Source organism: Oppia nitens, unplaced genomic scaffold (assembly GCF_028296485.1).
Source record: "Oppia nitens isolate AA-2021 unplaced genomic scaffold, nextdenovo-longstitch-racon4-pilon3 scaffold7_pilon_pilon_pilon, whole genome shotgun sequence".
Taxonomy (NCBI): Eukaryota; Metazoa; Arthropoda; class Arachnida; order Sarcoptiformes; family Oppiidae; genus Oppia; species Oppia nitens.
The window spans coordinates 4,162,546-4,182,533 of NW_026533251.1; the positions used below are offsets into that span (position 1 = coordinate 4,162,546).

The following is a 19,988-nucleotide window of genomic DNA, read 5'->3' on the forward strand; positions in this document are numbered from 1 at the left end:
TTAATGTCAAGTTTTATGAGTTTTTATTTTAAAAACTTAATTTATATTATTTAAAAAAAACAAAAAATAATAATTATATGACTTGCTAGATTAGATTTACTAAATAGTAGTTTAATGTAAGATTTTTTTTTAAAAAAGTGTAAAATATTATCTTTAATAATCATTATAGTCATAATGATTAATGAAAATTAAAAAAAATTATTTGATTATTATTAACATAATTATTGTAAATCGTTTTAATAATTAATTAATTAATAAAAATGGATAGTTTGCTAAAATTTATGCCAAACCCTAATCCCGAAACCGCAGTATCGCTGTCGTCGATGATCTATTCGGTTCTGGCGTTTGTCTTATATCGGCAACAATTGCAACAATCAGTTTGTCAACGATCGGAATGGTTGGACAGCTATCACTATATTGTTGTCGGCGCCGGTGCGGCCGGTTCGGTAGTGGCCAAACGTTTGGCCGAAAATCCACGCATACGTGTACTGTTGTTGGAGGCCGGCGGTCCGGCCAATTTGGCTACCGATTTGGCAGTTTACAATTCGGACTGGTTTGACCAACACGACTGGCTGTATACGAGTGTACCGCAAAAATTTCTCGGACAATCGGCCATAAATCGTGAACAGATATTAAATAGCGGTAAAGTAGTAGGTGGGTCGGCCTCATTGAACGCTATGATCTACAATAGAGGCAACAAACGATGTTATGATGAATGGGCCAATGAATATGGAGCTAGTGGTTGGGCCTACAATCAAGTGTTACCGTATTTTAAGAAATCCGAGAACAATAGCGATCCGCAGATTGTTGGCCAAAATCAAGGATATCACGGAACGACTGGTCCCCTGTCAGTCACGTCCTACACAAATATTACCGAATCGATGGCCGCCTACTATCGGACAGTCACTGAACTGGGCTATCCTACAGTTGATATCAATGGCAACAGTCAATCGGGTATCTGTTTGTCGCAGTTTACTATCAATTCAGAAACTAATCTGAGATCGAGTACCAGTAATGCCTATTTGGTGCCTAATCTACACTTGAAAAACTTGCATATTGTTTGCATGTCTCACGTGACACGTGTTTTATTTGAGGGAACAATAGCTGTTGGGGTAGAGTTTATGAGAAACGGCGACCGATATGAGGTGTTTGCCGACAATGAAGTTATATTAAGCGCCGGTATGTGTAAAATATTTGAATAGTAATATCAATTATATCGATGACTAGTACTATTACAAATTAGCAAATTTTACAAATGCTAATGTGTTTCATATGAAATACAGGTGCTATTGGAACACCAAAACTACTGCTGCTGTCTGGCATCGGACCTGAGGCTCATCTAAACTCACTGGACATACCAGTGTTGGCCGATCTGCCCGTTGGCTCATATCTAAAAGATCACGTTGCTGTACCGTTATATTTTCTACTTAAAAACGATACCCGTCCGGCCATACGACCGGAACTAACACCCGACCAGTTATACCAGTTTTATGTCGACCGGAGCGGTCCACTGATGCCTAGCACGATGATTGTTCACTACTATGGCACTGATATCTATGAGGACAGTGATGAATATCCAGACACGGCTATCTTTACAAGAATGGAACGACCTATAAAAAGTCTAACTGATTGGACAAAAGGTTTCGATAGGTCTGTGCGCAAGGAATGGGATGCCTATTATAGGCCATACGTCGGGCACCAGATTTTCTATCCGTTAGTCGTTTTGAAGAGAATCAAAAGTGAAGGCAATGTTAAATTAAAATCTACCGATCCGTTTGATAATCCGTTGGTCGATCCGAAATACCTGTCCAACAGTGACGATATGTCAGCACTGGAAGAGGCAATAAAATTTGTTTATTACATACTGGAGAAGACACCGTTTGGCAATTATATAGAAATACCAAGGTTAGTTTTTTAAATTAAATTAAAATATAAATTTATACTCTAAAACTATTTATTTCATGTCATGTATTCGTACTCTCAGAGCTATACCCCGGTGCCAGTACTGTCGCGATCAACCCATACACCAGTGCGACCAATATATTAAGTGTTTGATTCGCGAGATTGGTGCCAATGATCATCACTTTTGCGGCACCTGTCGTATGGGTGATCCCGAACGCGACGATACTGTAGTAGACGAACGATTGCGGGTAAAATTTGTGGACAATTTGCGGGTAATCGATGCATCGGTAATGCCCGATATAGTCAATAGTAATATCAATGCCGGCACTATTATGATTGCCGAAAAAGGCTCACAAATGATCAAAGAAGATAATAGACGACACACTAAAAAATATTGATTGACTTACAGTTTATATAATTAATTTATTGATATTTAATGTTAAATTTATTTATTAATCTCAATTTTTTTAATAAACAGTAATATATTTAACTAATAATACATTAAAATTAGTTAATTAATAAATAATGTACTTATATAATGGTATTAAATTGATAAACTTTATTATAAGTATAATTTTTTTAAGTTAACAATTTTTACTACTAAAATACTATACCTTCTATTATGTTTTATTTGCCATAATTTATCTAAAAATATTATTATAATAATTTATAAAAATTGCAAAATAAAGATAATTATTATCAATGTTATCTATAATCTACTTATATGTTATAATAATCAAACTGTAATGTGAGCGTGATTTATTTATTATATTATTTTTATTTAATCTAATTTAATCATTAGATATTTATTATTTTGAATTTTTAAAATATTTTTTATTAAATATATTATTATTATATTATATTTGTTTTTGACTGTTATAACTAATTAATGATTAGTAATTATGAATCGATTGCCACAAAAATTTCAATTGAAAAATATTATAAACTGGTTAGTGATCTGTTTAATCAAAAAATATATATATTAAATGAATTTGAATTATTAAATAAATATATTTATTTAATTTTTTATTTAGTATCTATAGCTTACTATCGGTTGGACCAACAAATAAAAATGATAATCGCAGTCAATTGTGGTCAACAAAAGTATCAACAAAACAACTTATGAGTCCATCAGCACCGGTAACATGTCTGCGAACGGTTCGTTTGGATGCCAGTGCCGAATATATTCAACAGCTCTACAACTACTGTAATACATGGGTTGTCAAAATAGATGTTATGTTAGATTTGAAAGGAAAGGTTTCGCAAGGAACCGGTTTTCTAGTAGACGGCGAGCGGGGACTGTTGGTCACCAACTATCATGTTGTAGCCGACAGACAGAATGTGATGATTCAGTTTGCAAACAGGTTTTACGAATCAAATGTTATTCAAGGAAAACAATTATCGACTGATTTATTTTTCATACTAACCGGTCGAGTCGTTTATGTTGAACCGCAACACGATTTAGCACTTATACGTATGAATCAATATGTGGCCAACTCGTTGTATTATTTAGTACTGTCCGATAGCGATGCCCAACCAGGAGATGAATGCATATCAATAGGTTATTCCGATATTTATAGCACATTAAACAATGGATTTATCTGTTCAATGGCCTGTATTAATGAACTAAGTTTAGGATCACTAACAAATTTTTCAGAAAAATGTTACGATTCTTGTCATACGTTAACCATTCATACGTGCACTGGTAATCCCGGTTCATCGGGTTGTCCCATAATAAATATGAATGGCCAGGTTATTGGTATACATTTTGGTGCCAAAAACAGTAAGATCAACAGTGCCACAAAAGCAACTGATATTTTTGGTAAATGATTGTTTGATTTTTTATGTGTAAAAACAAAGTTACAAACTATATTAAATATATTTATATATTTTTCAACAACAATTTATAGCATTCATTCAAAGAGGACGACAATATATGGACAACGAATTCATAGAAATACAAAATGATAGACAAAAACGGTTTAAAAGATCATTCAGTTTAGGTGTCATTTTGACGGAATTTATAGTTAAAGGTTTTACATATAATGCCACACAAGCCAGGTATGTGTTGCTTTATAATATACAGTGTATATACTTATTGTAAATATATATATAAATTTTATATTAAATTTTTTTCAAATTATATTTTTTAATTAATAGAAATTTATTACAAGTGAATGACATTATAATATCAGTAAACGGAATACAATTAACAAATTTGAATCAATTGACGGTTGCTTTGAATAACATTACAAGTGATCAACAGGTCATACATCTAACAGTGCGAAGAGAGACTAGACTGGAGGGTACGGCTAAACGATCACTAAATGAAATACAAGTATATATTAATCCACAAATTAATTTCAATGAATTTTATTTTTAATTAATTAATTTTGTTTTCATCTCAAATATGAGATTATAAATTAGTTTCATATTACAAGTATTAATTACTATAATATTAATTTATAATAAATGACTTAATTGAATAAAATAAAACATTTATTACTTTTATAGTTAACGTTAAAGTTAATTAATTTATAACTTTAGTATTAATCATAACTTTAAAGTTGTAATACTAATACTAATGATAAATTATAGTTTATAAAATACAATATAATAAATAAAATGTGATCGAGACTAAAATAAATCATTATATTTTAATATCACTCAATATATTTTTTAAAAATTATTATTAACTTAAATATTATACATTTCTTAATTTATAACTAATTTTTAATTAAAATAAATAATTAATTAATAGTTCAGTATAATATGATGTATCGATTGTCACAGAAATATCAATTGAAAACTTTTGTAAACTGGTTAGTAGTTGTAGTAGTAGTAGTAGTGCTAGTAGTGCTAGTAGTGATATGTTTTGAAAATAAATCAAATAAATCATTAAAAAAATATTTAAAAATTATTATATGTAACTTATTAAATAAAAATTTTTATTTTTAGTATTTATAGCTTATTATCATCTGTTGTATCAATCAATAAACATCATAATTGTCGACAACAATTGTGTCCATCATTAGCATCGGTAGTATGTTTGCGAACTGTTTGTATGGATGCCAGTGTCGAACATATTGAACAAATCTACAATAACTGTAAGCAATTGGTTGTTAAACTAACTGTACCTAAATATACTGGAATCGGTGTATTGGAAGGAACCGGTGTTGTTATAGACAGCGATCGGGGACTGGTTTTAACCAATTATCATGTAGTGGAAGACATTGACGATGCGATCGTTCAGTTTTATTATAACTTTAACGAACAACTAGTAATTGAGGGGAAAAAGTTGTCTAATAATAATTTTGTCAATACAATAGCCGGTCGAGTGGTTTATATTGAACCCCAATACGATTTGGCACTTATACGTATGAGTCAATATGTGGCCAACTCGTTGTCAAGTTTAGTAATGTCCGATAGAGATGCCCAACCAGGCGATGAATGTATATTAATAGGTTATCCCGATATTGATAGTACATTAAACAACGGATTTGTTTGTTCAATGCCCTGTATTAATATGTTTAGTATAGGATCTTTAATAAACTTTTCGCAAAAATCTACCGACTGTTGTCAAACGTTTACCATTCATACGTGCGCAGGAGCTCCCGGTTCATCGGGTGGTCCCATCATCGATATGAATGGCCGGGTTATAGGTGTAAATTATGCTCGCAAAGCCAGTAAGATTAATACCGCTGCAAAAGTAACTGATGTTTTAGGTAAATGATTAATACATTAAAATTATCAATTGATTTTTTTAATACATTTATTTACTGTATATATATATATGCTAAACATTTTATAGCATTCATTCAAAGAGGTCGACAATATATGAACAATGAGTTCAATGAAATAATAAATGAGAGACAAAATAGGTTTAAAAAATCATTCAGTTTGGGTATCATTTTGACTGCATTTATAGTTAAAGGTTTTACATATAATGCCACACAAACCAGGTATGTGTTGCTGTATATACTAATTGTTAATATATATATATATATATATATATATTAAAAATTCAAATTATATATTTTAATTAATAGAAATTTATTACAAGTGAATGACATTATAATATCAGTAAACGGCATACAATTGACAGATTTGAATCAATTGACGGGTGCTTTGAATGACATTACAAGTGATCAACAGGTCATACATCTAACAGTGCAGAGAGAGACTAGACTGGAGGCTACAGTTATACAATCTCTCGATACAATACAAGTTTATATTAATCCACAAATTAATATCAATGAGTTTTATTTTTGATTAATTAACATTCATATTTTTCATATAAAATACTGTATAAGTTTTTTTTTTTAAATATTGATATTACAACCTATTATTATTAACTTACTATTGATTTAAAATAGATGACAGTCTTAAATAAAATAAAATATTTATTACTATTATAAATAGAGTTATAGTAAATGAATTTAAAACTTTAATATTAATAATAATTTTAATATAACAATATGAGACTATTTTTTTTTTTTTTTTGATAACATTTTATGAATATTATTACTTTTTTAAATAAGAATTAATAAGAGAGAGAGAGAGAGAGAGAGAGAGATTTAAAAAAATTAATTAGTATCATATTTAAATTAAGTACTTGCATTATAGTTTGTATTTAGCTGTAATAATACTATTATATTAGTTAACTAAACTAAACTGTGAATTAGTAATTAATAAAAATACATTTTAATTTTTTTTTTGAATTAACAATAATTCAGTTATTATTATTATTTATGTTAAAGTGTATCTAATATCCCATTGAAAAATACAGTAAAATTATTGTTTGGCTATGCAATATTTTTTTTAAAACAGTAATATTGCACTAATAAAACTTAAATAATATATTAAAATTAATTTATTTATTAATAATATTCTTATATAATGGTATTAAATTGATAAACTTTATTATATGTATAATTTTTTGAATTGCCATTAAAATAATATAATTTAACTAAAAATGTTATTATAATAATTTATAAATATTGCAAAATAAAGATAATTATTATCAATGTTATCTATAATCTAATCAAACTGTATTATAGTAATTAATAAATAAAATGTGAGCGAGTCTTATTTATTATTTTTATTTAATCTCATTTAATCATTAGATATTTACTATTTTGAATTTAATATTTGTTTTTATTGTATCTAATGTTAAATTGAAAGTCATAAATAATTAAAGATTAGTAATTATGAATCGTTTGCCACAGAAATATCAATTGAAAACTATTATAAACTGGTTAGTGATCTGTTTAATCAACAACAAAAATATATAATGAATTTGAATTATTAAATAAATATATTAATTTAATTTTTTATTTAGTATCTATAGCTTACTATCGGTTGGACAAACAAATAAAAATGATAATTGTAGTCTATTGTGGTCAACAAAAGTATCAACAAAACAACTTATGAGTCCATCAGCACAGGTAACATATTTGCGAACAGTTCGTTTGGATACCAGTGCCGAACATATTGAAAAGCTCTACAACGACTGCAAAACATGGATTGTCAAAATAGATGTTCCGGTAGATATATATGGAAAGGTAACCCATGGAACCGGTTTTATAGTAGACGGCGAGCGGGGACTGTTGATCACCAACTATCATGTCGTAGCCGACAAACAGGATGTAATCATTCAGTTTCTAAACACGTATTACGAATCAAATGTTATTCAAGGAAAACAATTGTCTACTAAATTATTTTACAAACTAACCGGTCGTGTCGTTTATGTTGAACCGCAACACGATTTAGCACTTATACATATGAATCAATATGTGGCCAACTCGTTGTCCAGTTTAGTACTATCCTATAGCGATGCCGAACCAGGAGATGAATGCATATCAATAGGTTTTACCAATATTGAGAGCACATTAAACAATGGATTTATCTGTTCAATGGCCTGTATTAATGAACTAAGTTTAGGATCACTGATGAACTTTTCAGAAAAATGTACCGATTATTGTCATACTTTAACCATTCATACGTGCACTGGTAGTTCAGGTTCATCGGGTTGTCCCATCATAAATATGAATGGCCAGGTTATTGGTATACATTTTGGTGCCAAAAACAGTAAGATCAACAGTGCCACAAAAGTAACTGATATTTTTGGTAAATGATTGTTTTATTTGTAACAAAAACAATATCACAAACTATACAAAAATTATTTATATATTTTTCAACAATAATTTATAGAATTCATTGAAAAAGGTTTACAATATATGGACAACGAATTCATAGAAATACAAAATGATAGACAAAAACGGTTTAAAAGGTTATTTAGTTTAGGCGTCATTTTGACGGAATTTATAGTTAAAGGATTTACATATAATGCAACACAAGTCAGGTATGTATGTGTGTGTATGTGTGTGTATATGTGTGTATATGTGTGTATATGTGTGTATATGTATGTATATGTGTGTGTGTGTGTGTGTGTATGTTTGTGTGTGTATGTGTGTGTATTTGTATATTTTTGTGCGTGAGCTTATATATACTGTATATAAATATATATATTGGTTGTAATTATATTTTTTGACTAAAATAAAACAGACAGCTATTACAAGTGAATGACATTATAATATCAGTAAACGGAATACAATTGACAGATTTGAATCAATTGACGGGTGCTTTGAATGACATTACAAGTGATCAACAGGTCATACATCTAACAGTGCGAAGAGAGACTAGACTGGAGGGTACGGCTAAACGATCACTAAATGAAATACAAGTATATATTAATCCACAAATTAATTTCAATGAATTTTATTTTTAATTAATTAATTTTGTTTTCATCTCAAATATGAGATTATAAATTATTTTCATATTGCATTATATCAGTACACTGATATATGTTTTGCATACTATGCAAATATTTAATATTTTTTATTAATACTGATTAGGCTTTAAAAATATATTAAATACTGATAATGTAATTTTGCACTTAAAAAAATACTGTTAACTAATACTATAGGTTTACGGCTTTTTATTTACTAATACTTTTACATAGAAATACATATTATTAATACTATTTTTTGTTACATATTTTTAAAATACTAATTGTTTTTCGGTTATAATACTGATTTTTATATTGTGTAGTGTAATACTGTTTTAATAATAATATTGTTAAGTAGTAGTGACTAGTGTAGTGCAAAAACTGACTTTAATTGTAATACTGTATATCAATTAAATGATACTATTAATACTGATTGTTAATACATTGTAAACAATACTAAAAGGTAAATACTATTTTGTAATACTGTTTATAATTATAATTATTATCTATTATAGTTATTATTATTGTTATTGTTATTGTTATGTTGTTGTATAATTACTGTCAGGCAATGATGTATATGTATTGTGGCGCCGGTACTGCCATCTATCGATGGGTATCGACACCACATACAATAGAGTTGTAAACGGGATTACTGTTTTAGTCCCAACGGGACAAACCTGGAGTCACGTGATTAAAAAGTTAAACTTATATTATTAAGGGATAATTACCCGAGTAAACCCGGGAATTATCCCGTCTAAAATTGTTACACTATTATAAGTAGGGTTGTAGTCAAACGGGAATATTAGGGAATATTAGTGGGAATATTAAGTAGTTAAATGTAATGTCTTTGTTATTAATGGGAATTTATATAGTAATGTCTAAGTGAGGGGAACTTATATATTGTAGAGTAAGGCTTGTGTGCACACGACACTCATTGGTGTCGTCTGCAAACAATAAGACCTATTGATTCAAAAGCATATAAATACTGAGGTACTTCTCATTGAAGAGTCACTCAAGTGTTGAGCTAAGACTTAAACTGGTCAGCTCAAGAGCTATAGAGTTTAGACTTTAAACAGTTAACTCTAAAAGTAGCTAAAGCTCTGCCTGGACTGGCAGGCCTTTGCTATGCATAAACTTGCATAGCATTGGTCAGCAGTTCCGGGCAGTGCAGGGTTGTTATATTTTATGTACTGATGTATACTTATATTTAATCAATTATTAATAAACAATACTTTTAATTATTATAATGTGTGTACCATTATTCGGATTACTTCATTGTGTTAACTGTGATATTAAGGATTACTAAGACTTTCAACAAGCGATCATTGGCGAGATCTATCAGCGGACGGATCTCGGGTTGTGTGTGTCTACTATGGTCCGGGACTAACAGCGCATATAGTGGACAGAAAAGACGGCAACACAACACAATATTACAAGTATTAATTACTATAATATTAATTTATAATAAATGACTTAATTGAATAAAATAAAACATTTATTACTTTTATAGTTAACGTTAAAGTTAATTAATTTATAACTTTAATACTAATCATAAATTTCAAATTAAAATTTATCTACAATCTACTAAATTTATAATACTAATACTATTGATAAATTATAGTTTACAAAATACAATATAATAAATATAATGTGAGCGAGACTAAAATCAATCATTACATTTTAATATCATTTAATATATTTTTTAAAAATTATTATTAACTTAAATATTATACATTTCTTAAATTGTGACTAATTTTTAATTGAAATAATTAATTAATAAGTAGTTCAGTATAATATGATGTATCGATTGGCACAGAAATATCATTTGAAAACTTTTGTAAACTGGTTAGTGATTTGTTTTAATTAATCAAAGAAAATAATAATAATAATAAACATTTGTTTTCAATAAATGCAAATTTTATTTAGTATGTATAGCTTATTATTATCAGTTGAACCAATCGATAAATATTTTAATCGTCGGCGATTGTGGACATCAGCACCAGTGATATGTATGCGAACAGTTCGCATGGATGCCAGTGTCGATGATATTGAACGGCAAAACCATTACTGTAGGCCATGGGTTGTCAAAGTATTTGTACCCTTATATGAATTAAATAATCAACCAATAGGAAAGGCAGGCACCGGCTTTATTGTTGACTACCTGACGGGACTGGTTATCACCAACTATCATGTGGTGGCCGACAAACAGGATGTGATCATGAGTTTTGCGGATTTGTTTAACGAATCGGATGTAATTGAGGGGAAAATGTGGTCAAATAAGGTCGATAACAAAATAACCGGTCGTGTAGTCTATGTTGAACCGCAATACGATTTGGCACTCATACGTATGTCACACTATGTGTCTAATTCATTGTCCAGTTTAGATCTGTCCGAAACCGATGCCGAAGCCGGCGACGAATGTATGACAATAGGCTGTCCTAAAATCCACAATACAATGGACTACGGTTTAGTTTGTTCAGCGCCCTGTAAGGTAGATTTGGGTCACGGATGTCTAGTGAGCGCTTGTGATAGATATCTTGATCCGAGTCAAACGTTTACCGTTCATTCGTCTAGCGGTTCGCCCGGTTCGTCGGGTGCTCCCATCGTAAATATGGACGGACTGGTTATTGGTGTACTTTCTTCTGGTAAGGACAGTAAGATAAATATTGCCGCCAAAGCAACTGATGTTTACGGTAAATGATGATTACATTTATTATAAATTTTTGATTAATTAAAAATTGATATTTTAAAAACAAAATCTATTATAATCTGTATATTTATATACTGTATGTGTTTATCAAAAAATTCAAAGCATTCTTTCAAAGAGGTCAACAATATATGAACAATGAATTCATTGATAAACAAAATGATAGACAAAAACGATTTGAAAGATCATTCAGTTTAGGCGTGATTTTGACGGCATTTATAGTTAAAGGGTTTACATATAATGCCACACAAGCCAGGTATGTATACTGTGTGTGTGTGTGTGTGTGTCAGTGAATAATCAGTTTATATTAACTTTTGTTATTTGATATATGTTTAAATTTTTAACATAAAATAAAACAGAAAATCGTTAAAATTGAATGACATTATAAAATCAGTAAACGGCATACAATTGACAGATTTGAATCAATTGACGGGTGCTTTGGATAACATTACAAGTGATAACCAGATTATTCATCTAACTGTGCAAAGGGTGTCAATTGCTAATGATTTAGCCGTTGATATTAAACCACAAATCAATAATAATAATGAATTTTATTTGTAATTAATTACAGTTAACTTAACTACAATTTTAATAATTTCTAGTAATATATATATATATTCTGTAAATACAATATTAATTATTATTAATTAGTTACATATAAAATAATTATTTATATTAATTTTGATTAAATTAATTTTGTTTGTTAAGACTATTTAACATTTTTATTAATAATACTATTCACTTATTAACAATAAATAACATTATATTATATAAAAAATTATTTATTTATGATAATCAATCATATATTATATATAAATATAACTAAAAAATAAACATAAATTTTATTTAATCAAATATTTATATAATTTAATAAAATACATATACTGCTGCATATACTATAATTTTAATATTATAGATATTATATAAAAAACAATAATTATATATTTTTTTAAATTAAATAAATAATATTATAAAAATTTTTTTTTTCTATTTAGTTAATATTAATTAAAAATAAAACTAATTATTATTATTGATTTTTGGATTAATAAAAACGTTGATTTCATTTAGTGATCGTTTATCCGTACCCTCCAGTCTAGTCTCTCTTCGCACTGTTAGTTGTATGACCTGTTGATCACTTATATTGTTATGTTATTCAAAGCACCCGTCAATTGATTCAAATCTGTCAATTGTATTCCGTTTACTGATATTATAATGTCATTCACTTGTAATAGCTGTCTGTTTTATTTTAGTCAAAAAAAATACCTTTACAATCAAAATATATATATATATATTCACGAAATTATTTATATATAAGCACACACACACACAAACAAATACATACCTGACATTTGTTGCATTATATGTAAATCCTTTAACTATAAATTCCGTCAAAATGACGCCTAAACTAAATGATCTTTTAAACCGTTTTTGTCTATCATTTTGTATTTCTATGAATTCGTTGTCCATATATTGTCGACCTTTTTTGAATGACTGCTATGAATTGTTGTTGAAAAATATATAAATATATTTTGTATAGTTTGTGATATTGTTTTTTACACAAAAAAAATCAAACAATCATTTATCTAAAAATATCAGTTACTTTAGTGGCACTGTTGATCTTACTGTTTTTGGCAGCAAAATGTATACCAATAATCTGACCATTCATATTTATGATGGGACAACCCGATGAACCGGGATTACCAGTGCACGTATGAATGGTTAACGTATGACAAGAATCGGTACATTTTTCTGAAATGTTCATTAGTGATCCTATACTTAGTTCATTAATACAGGCCATTGAACAGATAAATCCAGTGTTTAATGTGCTATAAATATCGGAATAACCTATTGATATGCATTCATCTCCTGGTTGGGCATCGCTATCGGACAGTACTAAATAATACAACGAGTTGTCCACATATTGATTCATATGTATAAGTCCTAAATCGTGTTACGGTTCAACATAAACGACTCGACCGGTTAGTATGAAAAAAGAATGAGTGGACAAATGTTTTCACTGAATAACATTTGATTCGTAAAACCTGTTTGCAAACTGAATCATCACATTCTGTCTGTCGGCTACAACATGATAGTTGGTGACCAACAGTCCCCGCTCGCCGTCTACAAGAAACCCGGTTCCTTGCGATACCTTTCCATACAAATCTAACATAACATTTATTTTGACAACCCATGTATTACAGTAGTTGTTGAGCTGTTGAATATATTCGGCACTGGCACCCAAACGAACCGTTCGCAAACATGTTACCGGTGCTGACGGACTCATAAGTTGTTTTGTTGATACTTTTGTTGACCACAATAGGCTACAATTATTATTTTTATTTTTTGGTCCAACCGATAGTAAGCTATAGATACTAAAAAATAAATAAATATATTTATTTAATAATTCAAATTCATTTAATATTATTTTGTTGATTAAACAGATCACTAACCAGTTTATAATATTTTTCAATTGATATTTCTGAGGCAATCGATTCATAATAACTAAGCTAATAATAATTTTAAAAATATATTGAGTGATATTATAATGTAATGAGTCATTACATTAAATTATATTACATTAAAAGTCATAACTAATGATTGATTTTAGTCTCTCTCAAATTATATTTATTATATTGTATTTTATAAACTATAATTTATCAATAGTATTAGTATTACAACTTTAGTAGATTGTAGATAAATTTTAATTAGTAAAGTTATGATTAGTATTAAAGTTATAAATTAATTAACTATAACTTTAACTATTGAATATAAATAGTAACTATTCAATATAAAAGTAATAAATCATTTATTTTATTTTATTAAGTCATTTATTATAAATTAATATTATAGTAATTAATATTTGTAATATAAAAAAAATTAAATCTCACATTTGAGATGAAAACAAAATTAATTAATTAAAAATAAAACTCATTATTATTATTGATTTTTGGATTAATAAAAACGTTGACTTCATTTAGTGATCGTTTAGCCGTACCCTCCAGTCTAGTCTCTCTTCGCACTGTTAGTTGTATAACCTGTTCATCACTTGTAATGTTATCCAAAGCATCCGTCAATTGATCCAAATCTGTGAGTTGTGTTCCGTTTACTGATGTTATTAAGTCATTCAATTGTAAAAGAATTCTGTAATTTCAACAAAAAATTAAAAATTAAATTTTACATTAGTTTTGATGTATGAAACATAAAATAATAATAATATATTGTGTTTCACTTCCACCCATAACACACACACACACACACAAAACATATACATACCTGGCTTGTGTTGTATTATATGTAAAACCTTTAACTATAAATGCCGTCAAAATGATGCCCAAACTGAATGATCTTTTAAATCGATTTTGTCTATCATTTTGTATTTTTATAAAATCATTTTCCATATATTGTCGTCCTCTTTGAATGAATGCTATGTAATTAATTTTGTTTTTCAATACACATAATATATAGAAATTATGATTGTTTTTTAGAAATAATTATTTTTTATAGATAACACAATTATAATTAATTAATTATTACCCTTAACGTCACTGACTTTTATGGCAATATTGGTTTTATATGTTTTTATAGCTGTAAGTACTCCAACAACACGACAGTCCATATCGATTAGGGGACCGCCGGACGAACCGGGCCAAGCAGTTGCCGAATGAACGGTAACCATATTAAGACTACTGAAATAATTGTCGATAGTATTGGTTAGACTACCCCTATTTAAGGGTATACGACAGGACATTGAACATACATAGCCATAGTGTACAGTATTTTCGATATCGATATAACCAATTGATATGCATTTGTCGCCTACATTGGCATCGGTTGTTGACATGACTAAACTGGACAATGAATTGGACACATAGTTATAGATACGGATGAGCGCCAAATCGTATTGCGGTTCAACATAAATCACTCGACCGGTTAGGATGTCGACCAGATTAGTACTATTAGATGAATGTTTTCCCTGAATAACATCTTTTTCAATAAATTTGTCATAAAATCTTAGAATCACTTTCTGATTGTCGAGCAAAACATGATAGTTGGTGACAACCAGTCCCAACTGACTGTCCACTATAAAGCCAGTGCCTTCCCTACACTTTGTCAACAGATTATTTGGTACATATAGTTTGAAAATCCCTTGACTGCAATCATTGATAAGTTTATCTAAATTTTTGACACTAGTATCCATGCAAACCGTTCGAAGCAGACATAGTACCGGTGCTGATGATTGCAATGGTTTTGATATTACTGATGACCACAATTGACCATAACTTCTATGATATTTATCAGTTGGTCCAACCGATGATAGTAAGCTATATATACTGAAACAAATGTATGTATTTATATAAAATTGTTTTTATTTTTAAGACAAATTAAATCACTAACCAGTTTACAAATGTTTTCAATTGATATTTATGTGTCAATCGATTCATAATATAAAAATCACTGACAAGTTTTTATTTTGCTGTATTAATATTCACACAAAAAATAATAATAATAATAATAAACAAATTCTAGTGGACAACAAATATTTACAAAAATATTATTTCATAAATTTCAAAATATATTTCTTAATAATAAATATTTTTTATTATTAGGTCTCGATATAAAAATCTCATAACTTTATAGAAATTATAAATAATAATTACAACAAAAATGAGAGAGAGAGAGAAATTAAAAGATTATTTATTGTTAATCGAGATTATCTAACATAAAGTTACATAACATATAAAGAATTTAAGGCAATATACAAATTATAAGCGCGCGTATTATAATACATAAAAAAATAATAAACAATAATAAATAATGTATAAAATTAAATTTTTAAAAATACTAGTAATCTATAATACTAGATCCATGTAATAAAATGTGTATCAATAGTTAACACGTGCAACAATACTCTCTCTCTCTGTCTCTGTCTCTCTCTCTCTCTCTCTCTCTCACTCTCTCTCTCTCTCTCTATCTCTCAATCTATCTCTTTACTAAACAATGCTTTCACGCGCTATCTAATATACAGTGTATTATAAAAAGTAGATTTAATTTATTTTGTATTTAATAAATTAAAATTATTAATAATCGCGCGACACATCAAAAGTAATTGTTTGCGTCACAGATATTTGCTACAAACATTTCAAAATTATATAGTAGTATAGATAAATAAATAAATAGATACTAACAATTAATTAAAAATAAAAATTTTTTATTAATTATTTTTTATTTATTAATTTTTATTAAAAATATAATTAATTAATTTGAAAAACAGGTTTAAGTTTAGGTAATTGGGATTTTTCAATACCGTTAGTAAATCTGATTTTTTTAATTATTTGATTTTGAATTGTTATATTTATAATTACTTTATTTTAATTTTTTTTAAATTAGCCTAATTTACTTATTTTACGATATAATTTTATTTTAGTAATGCTTTCGAATAATATCATCAATTTATTGATGTCTTTTGTAAATTTATATATTTTTCTATTTCCTCAAGATTTATAAGTTTGAAATCCATTCCTATATTTAATGATAATAATAAATATCAAAATTATTAATAAAATTTATAGAAATAATTGTAATTTCCTTTATATATATATTTGCATAACCGGTAAACTTTATATTATATAGGGGGATTCTATAGTATAGCTCCCACTTGTTGGCACGCGATTATTATTTAATACAGTTTTAACGTTAAATTTATGAATCGCACGTGACCTAACCTAACCTAAACTAAATTAAAATACATATAAATATATGGAAATAATAATCGCGTGCTCAACAAGTGGGAGCTATACTATAGAACAGCCTTATATAGATTTATTGTTTATTTTTTATATAACTAGGTAGTTCCCCATAGTACTATAATAAATAAAATATATTATATTATAAATGAATTTACTATTAATCAAACAGTGTACTCAAAGAGTTTAGTTAATTAAATCTATTAACAATACGATAGTTAGATGAGTTAGATATTTATATTAAACTGATATTCAATTTGAATTGATTTTCTTTTTTTTTAATTAAATCAGTTAACTAATTACAGTATATAATTTTAAATACAGTATAAACTTTATTATTATATTATATTTATTAATACATACAATAAACATAACAATTGAATGATATTATAACTACAGTAAACGAGACACAACTGACAGATTTGAATCAATTGACGGGTGCTTTGGATAACATTACAAGTGATCAACAGGTCATACATCTAACTGTGCAGAGAGAGAGAGACTAGACTGGAGGGTACGGATAAATAATAACTTAAATGAAGTAAACATTTTATTAACATATAAATCAATTATTATAATAAGTTTATATAAATATATATATCTATTAATTTTTAAAAATACTTTAAACCTTAGTTTAATATCCTATAATTATAATTATAATTATTTTTATATAATATTTAATGCAAATAAATTTGACTTAAAAAATATTAATTTGTATAATTATTATTTATTTATTTTTTTAAATAACAAATTTACTTTAAAAATAATATTTCCAAACATCGCCACACGTGCTATCAAATGGGTTATCTATAATACTTGTCAAGTCGTGCGGTGTTAGCGCACGTATTTTGGTCACAATTATGCTATCTTTACTGTTAGTGTCCAATAATTTTGGCCAATCATTATCTGGTTTACTAATTAGTTTAATAATAATAATATATTTAGATTTTTATAAAAACAATTTAATTAAAACAATTATAATTTAAATACAAATATATTATACATACCCATATTTAGCAAAATTACTAATCAATTGCATTACATGTAGACTAAAATCATAGTCCAGTTCGCTATAACCTTCCGGTTTGAGTAGAGGTATGCCAAATATAAATTCAATATCCGATCCATGATGTACAACACTGGCATCTAATCCCAGTGCTTTATCTAACGGTGCTGATAAACTATTTTCAGCTTTATATTGTAATTGATAATAGTAGACATTATTATTTCGACTATTTTGAGCAAATGTTTTTGCAAACTTAAACGTTGGACACACCATAAATAGATCACCCATTAGATCTCCCAGTGCCATACGCATGTCATGTACACTAGTGGTGTCCACATTATTGAGATAATATTTTGTTATATTTGCAATATCCAAGTTATGAAACGATTGATCAACTTTAGCTAAAATTGTGGTAAACTGTTCAACTGTTAACTGTGAACCCATTGTTTCCGGAAACAACATCAATGCCATTGATAGTCCCTCGTGTGTTGTCGTACCCGACAGTATATCTATATCTGTATAAAATTAAATAATAATAATTAAAATAATAAATATTTAATAAAATACATTAAAATTACATTTATTTTTAAAAATAGTAATTACAAAACAAAGTAATTATAAATAGTATAGTAATGGTATTAACTGTAGAGAAAAATATAATCCAACTCTCACTAAGAGAGAGAGAGAGATTATATTTGAGAGAGAGATTATAAATAAATAAAACTATACCTGTATTAACCTGACCCAGTTCAAATGCTTTTTGCGGTAATTGTGGCAAAAATTCAGTACCAATTACGGGAAAAATACTCGAAGAAAGACCGTTACTGACGGGCGGATCTTTAAATAGTTTCGGATCACTAATATCTCGCAAACAGTCCAACCAATGATAGTCGTATGGATCGCATCCCAGTTCTTTGGCTTTTTGTTTTGACTTTTCCAGTGCTTCTATTGTATCAATAATAGGCCGGTCTTTGTTATACATAACGGAACCGCTAAACATAATAGCTCTACGAAACTGTCCACTCGATAGCGGTGACAGTACATGTGCCGATACGGACATACTGCCAGCCGATTCACCAAATATGGTTATCCTATCCCTGTCACCACCGAATGCCTGAGCATTATCTCTAACCCATTTGAGTGCCAACAGTTGGTCATATAGTCCTACATTTCCCGGTGCACTATTATCGGCACCGTACAGAAAGCCGAGAGCACCGACTCGATAGTTGGCCGCAACTATTACCACATCACCGGTGGCCGCCAACACGGATCCATTATACATGTCTTGAAATATGGATCCCATTGATAGTCCGCCGCCATATATCCAAAACATTACCGGTTTAAGTTGATTATTATTACCGGTATTATCTGTCAAACTATGGTCTGGCGACCAAACGTTAAGCACGAGACAGTCCTCGTTTTGATTGAGTCCGGCAAACAATTCCTCATAACCCGGAGGCAAGTTTTGTATGCAACTATAGCCTGGATTTTTACCGTCAATTATATCCTAAATACAATATATTTTTTATAATTAATCATTAATTGATTATTTTTTTTATTATAATGAAATATTTAAAAAAAAACATTTTTATGATATCTTATATATATACTTACATTTTTAGCTACTTTTAATGGTACGGGTTTGGCAAACCTTAATCTACCGACCGGTGGTTCGGCAAACGGTATGTTCAAGTATTGGTTAACATTTTTATTAAGTATATGAAGTGTCTGTCCTCGCACTACACCCGAACTGGTGGTTACATCCAAAGACTGTTTGCTATTATCGGTGCACACAATGTTATGAACTAAATAACACAATACTAATAATTTTATATTCAT

At 28.5% G+C, this 19,988-nt stretch overlaps 6 protein-coding genes across 7 annotated transcripts; 4 read left to right on the forward strand and 2 right to left on the reverse strand.

Moving 5' to 3' along the window:
* The first annotated feature begins 264 nt into the window (after positions 1 to 264).
* LOC128963115 (L-sorbose 1-dehydrogenase-like) lies at positions 265 to 2,300 on the forward strand. Its single transcript, XM_054309592.1, has 3 exons — positions 265 to 1,179; positions 1,284 to 1,905; positions 1,985 to 2,300. The coding sequence occupies exons 1-3, from the start codon at positions 282 to 284 to the stop codon at positions 2,298 to 2,300; spliced, it is 1,836 nt and encodes a 611-aa protein (XP_054165567.1). The 5' UTR covers positions 265 to 281.
* Positions 2,301 to 2,952: 652 nt separating this feature from the next.
* Positions 2,953 to 5,441, forward strand: LOC128963737 (probable periplasmic serine endoprotease DegP-like). Its single transcript, XM_054310251.1, has 5 exons — positions 2,953 to 3,724; positions 3,813 to 3,963; positions 4,063 to 4,208; positions 4,938 to 5,384; positions 5,437 to 5,441. The coding sequence occupies exons 1-5, from the start codon at positions 3,025 to 3,027 to the stop codon at positions 5,439 to 5,441; spliced, it is 1,449 nt and encodes a 482-aa protein (XP_054166226.1). The 5' UTR covers positions 2,953 to 3,024.
* Positions 5,442 to 7,331: 1,890 nt separating this feature from the next.
* Positions 7,332 to 10,135, forward strand: LOC128963738 (serine protease HTRA1-like). The gene is made up of 4 exons (XM_054310252.1): positions 7,332 to 8,031; positions 8,116 to 8,266; positions 8,470 to 8,615; positions 9,990 to 10,135. Exons 1-4 carry the CDS (start codon positions 7,332 to 7,334, stop codon positions 10,133 to 10,135), a joined length of 1,143 nt encoding a protein of 380 aa, XP_054166227.1.
* Positions 9,380 to 11,992, forward strand: LOC128963076 (probable periplasmic serine endoprotease DegP-like). Of its 2 annotated transcripts, none has more exons than XM_054309541.1 (5): positions 9,380 to 10,128; positions 10,474 to 10,537; positions 10,619 to 11,385; positions 11,505 to 11,655; positions 11,759 to 11,992. In XM_054309541.1, the coding sequence occupies exons 2-5, from the start codon at positions 10,488 to 10,490 to the stop codon at positions 11,958 to 11,960; spliced, it is 1,170 nt and encodes a 389-aa protein (XP_054165516.1). In that variant the 5' UTR covers positions 9,380 to 10,128; positions 10,474 to 10,487; the 3' UTR covers positions 11,961 to 11,992. The 2 variants fall into 2 exon arrangements, with proteins under 2 accessions (XP_054165516.1, XP_054165517.1); XM_054309542.1 differs by having other exon boundaries at positions 10,477 to 10,537.
* A 1,421-nt stretch (positions 11,993 to 13,413) lies between these two features.
* On the reverse strand, positions 13,414 to 15,597 carry LOC128963739 (probable serine protease HtrA1). The gene is made up of 4 exons (XM_054310253.1): positions 14,934 to 15,597; positions 14,673 to 14,823; positions 14,328 to 14,540; positions 13,414 to 13,771 (listed from the first exon to the last, which is right to left on the reverse strand). Exons 1-4 carry the CDS (start codon positions 15,595 to 15,597, stop codon positions 13,414 to 13,416), a joined length of 1,386 nt encoding a protein of 461 aa, XP_054166228.1.
* A 1,305-nt stretch (positions 15,598 to 16,902) lies between these two features.
* On the reverse strand, positions 16,903 to 19,540 carry LOC128963049 (cholinesterase-like). The gene is made up of 4 exons (XM_054309503.1): positions 18,879 to 19,540; positions 18,151 to 18,664; positions 17,900 to 18,057; positions 16,903 to 16,919 (listed from the first exon to the last, which is right to left on the reverse strand). Exons 1-3 carry the CDS (start codon positions 19,480 to 19,482, stop codon positions 17,901 to 17,903), a joined length of 1,275 nt encoding a protein of 424 aa, XP_054165478.1. The 5' UTR covers positions 19,483 to 19,540; the 3' UTR covers positions 16,903 to 16,919; position 17,900.
* Between the last annotated feature and the right edge of the window lie 448 nt (positions 19,541 to 19,988).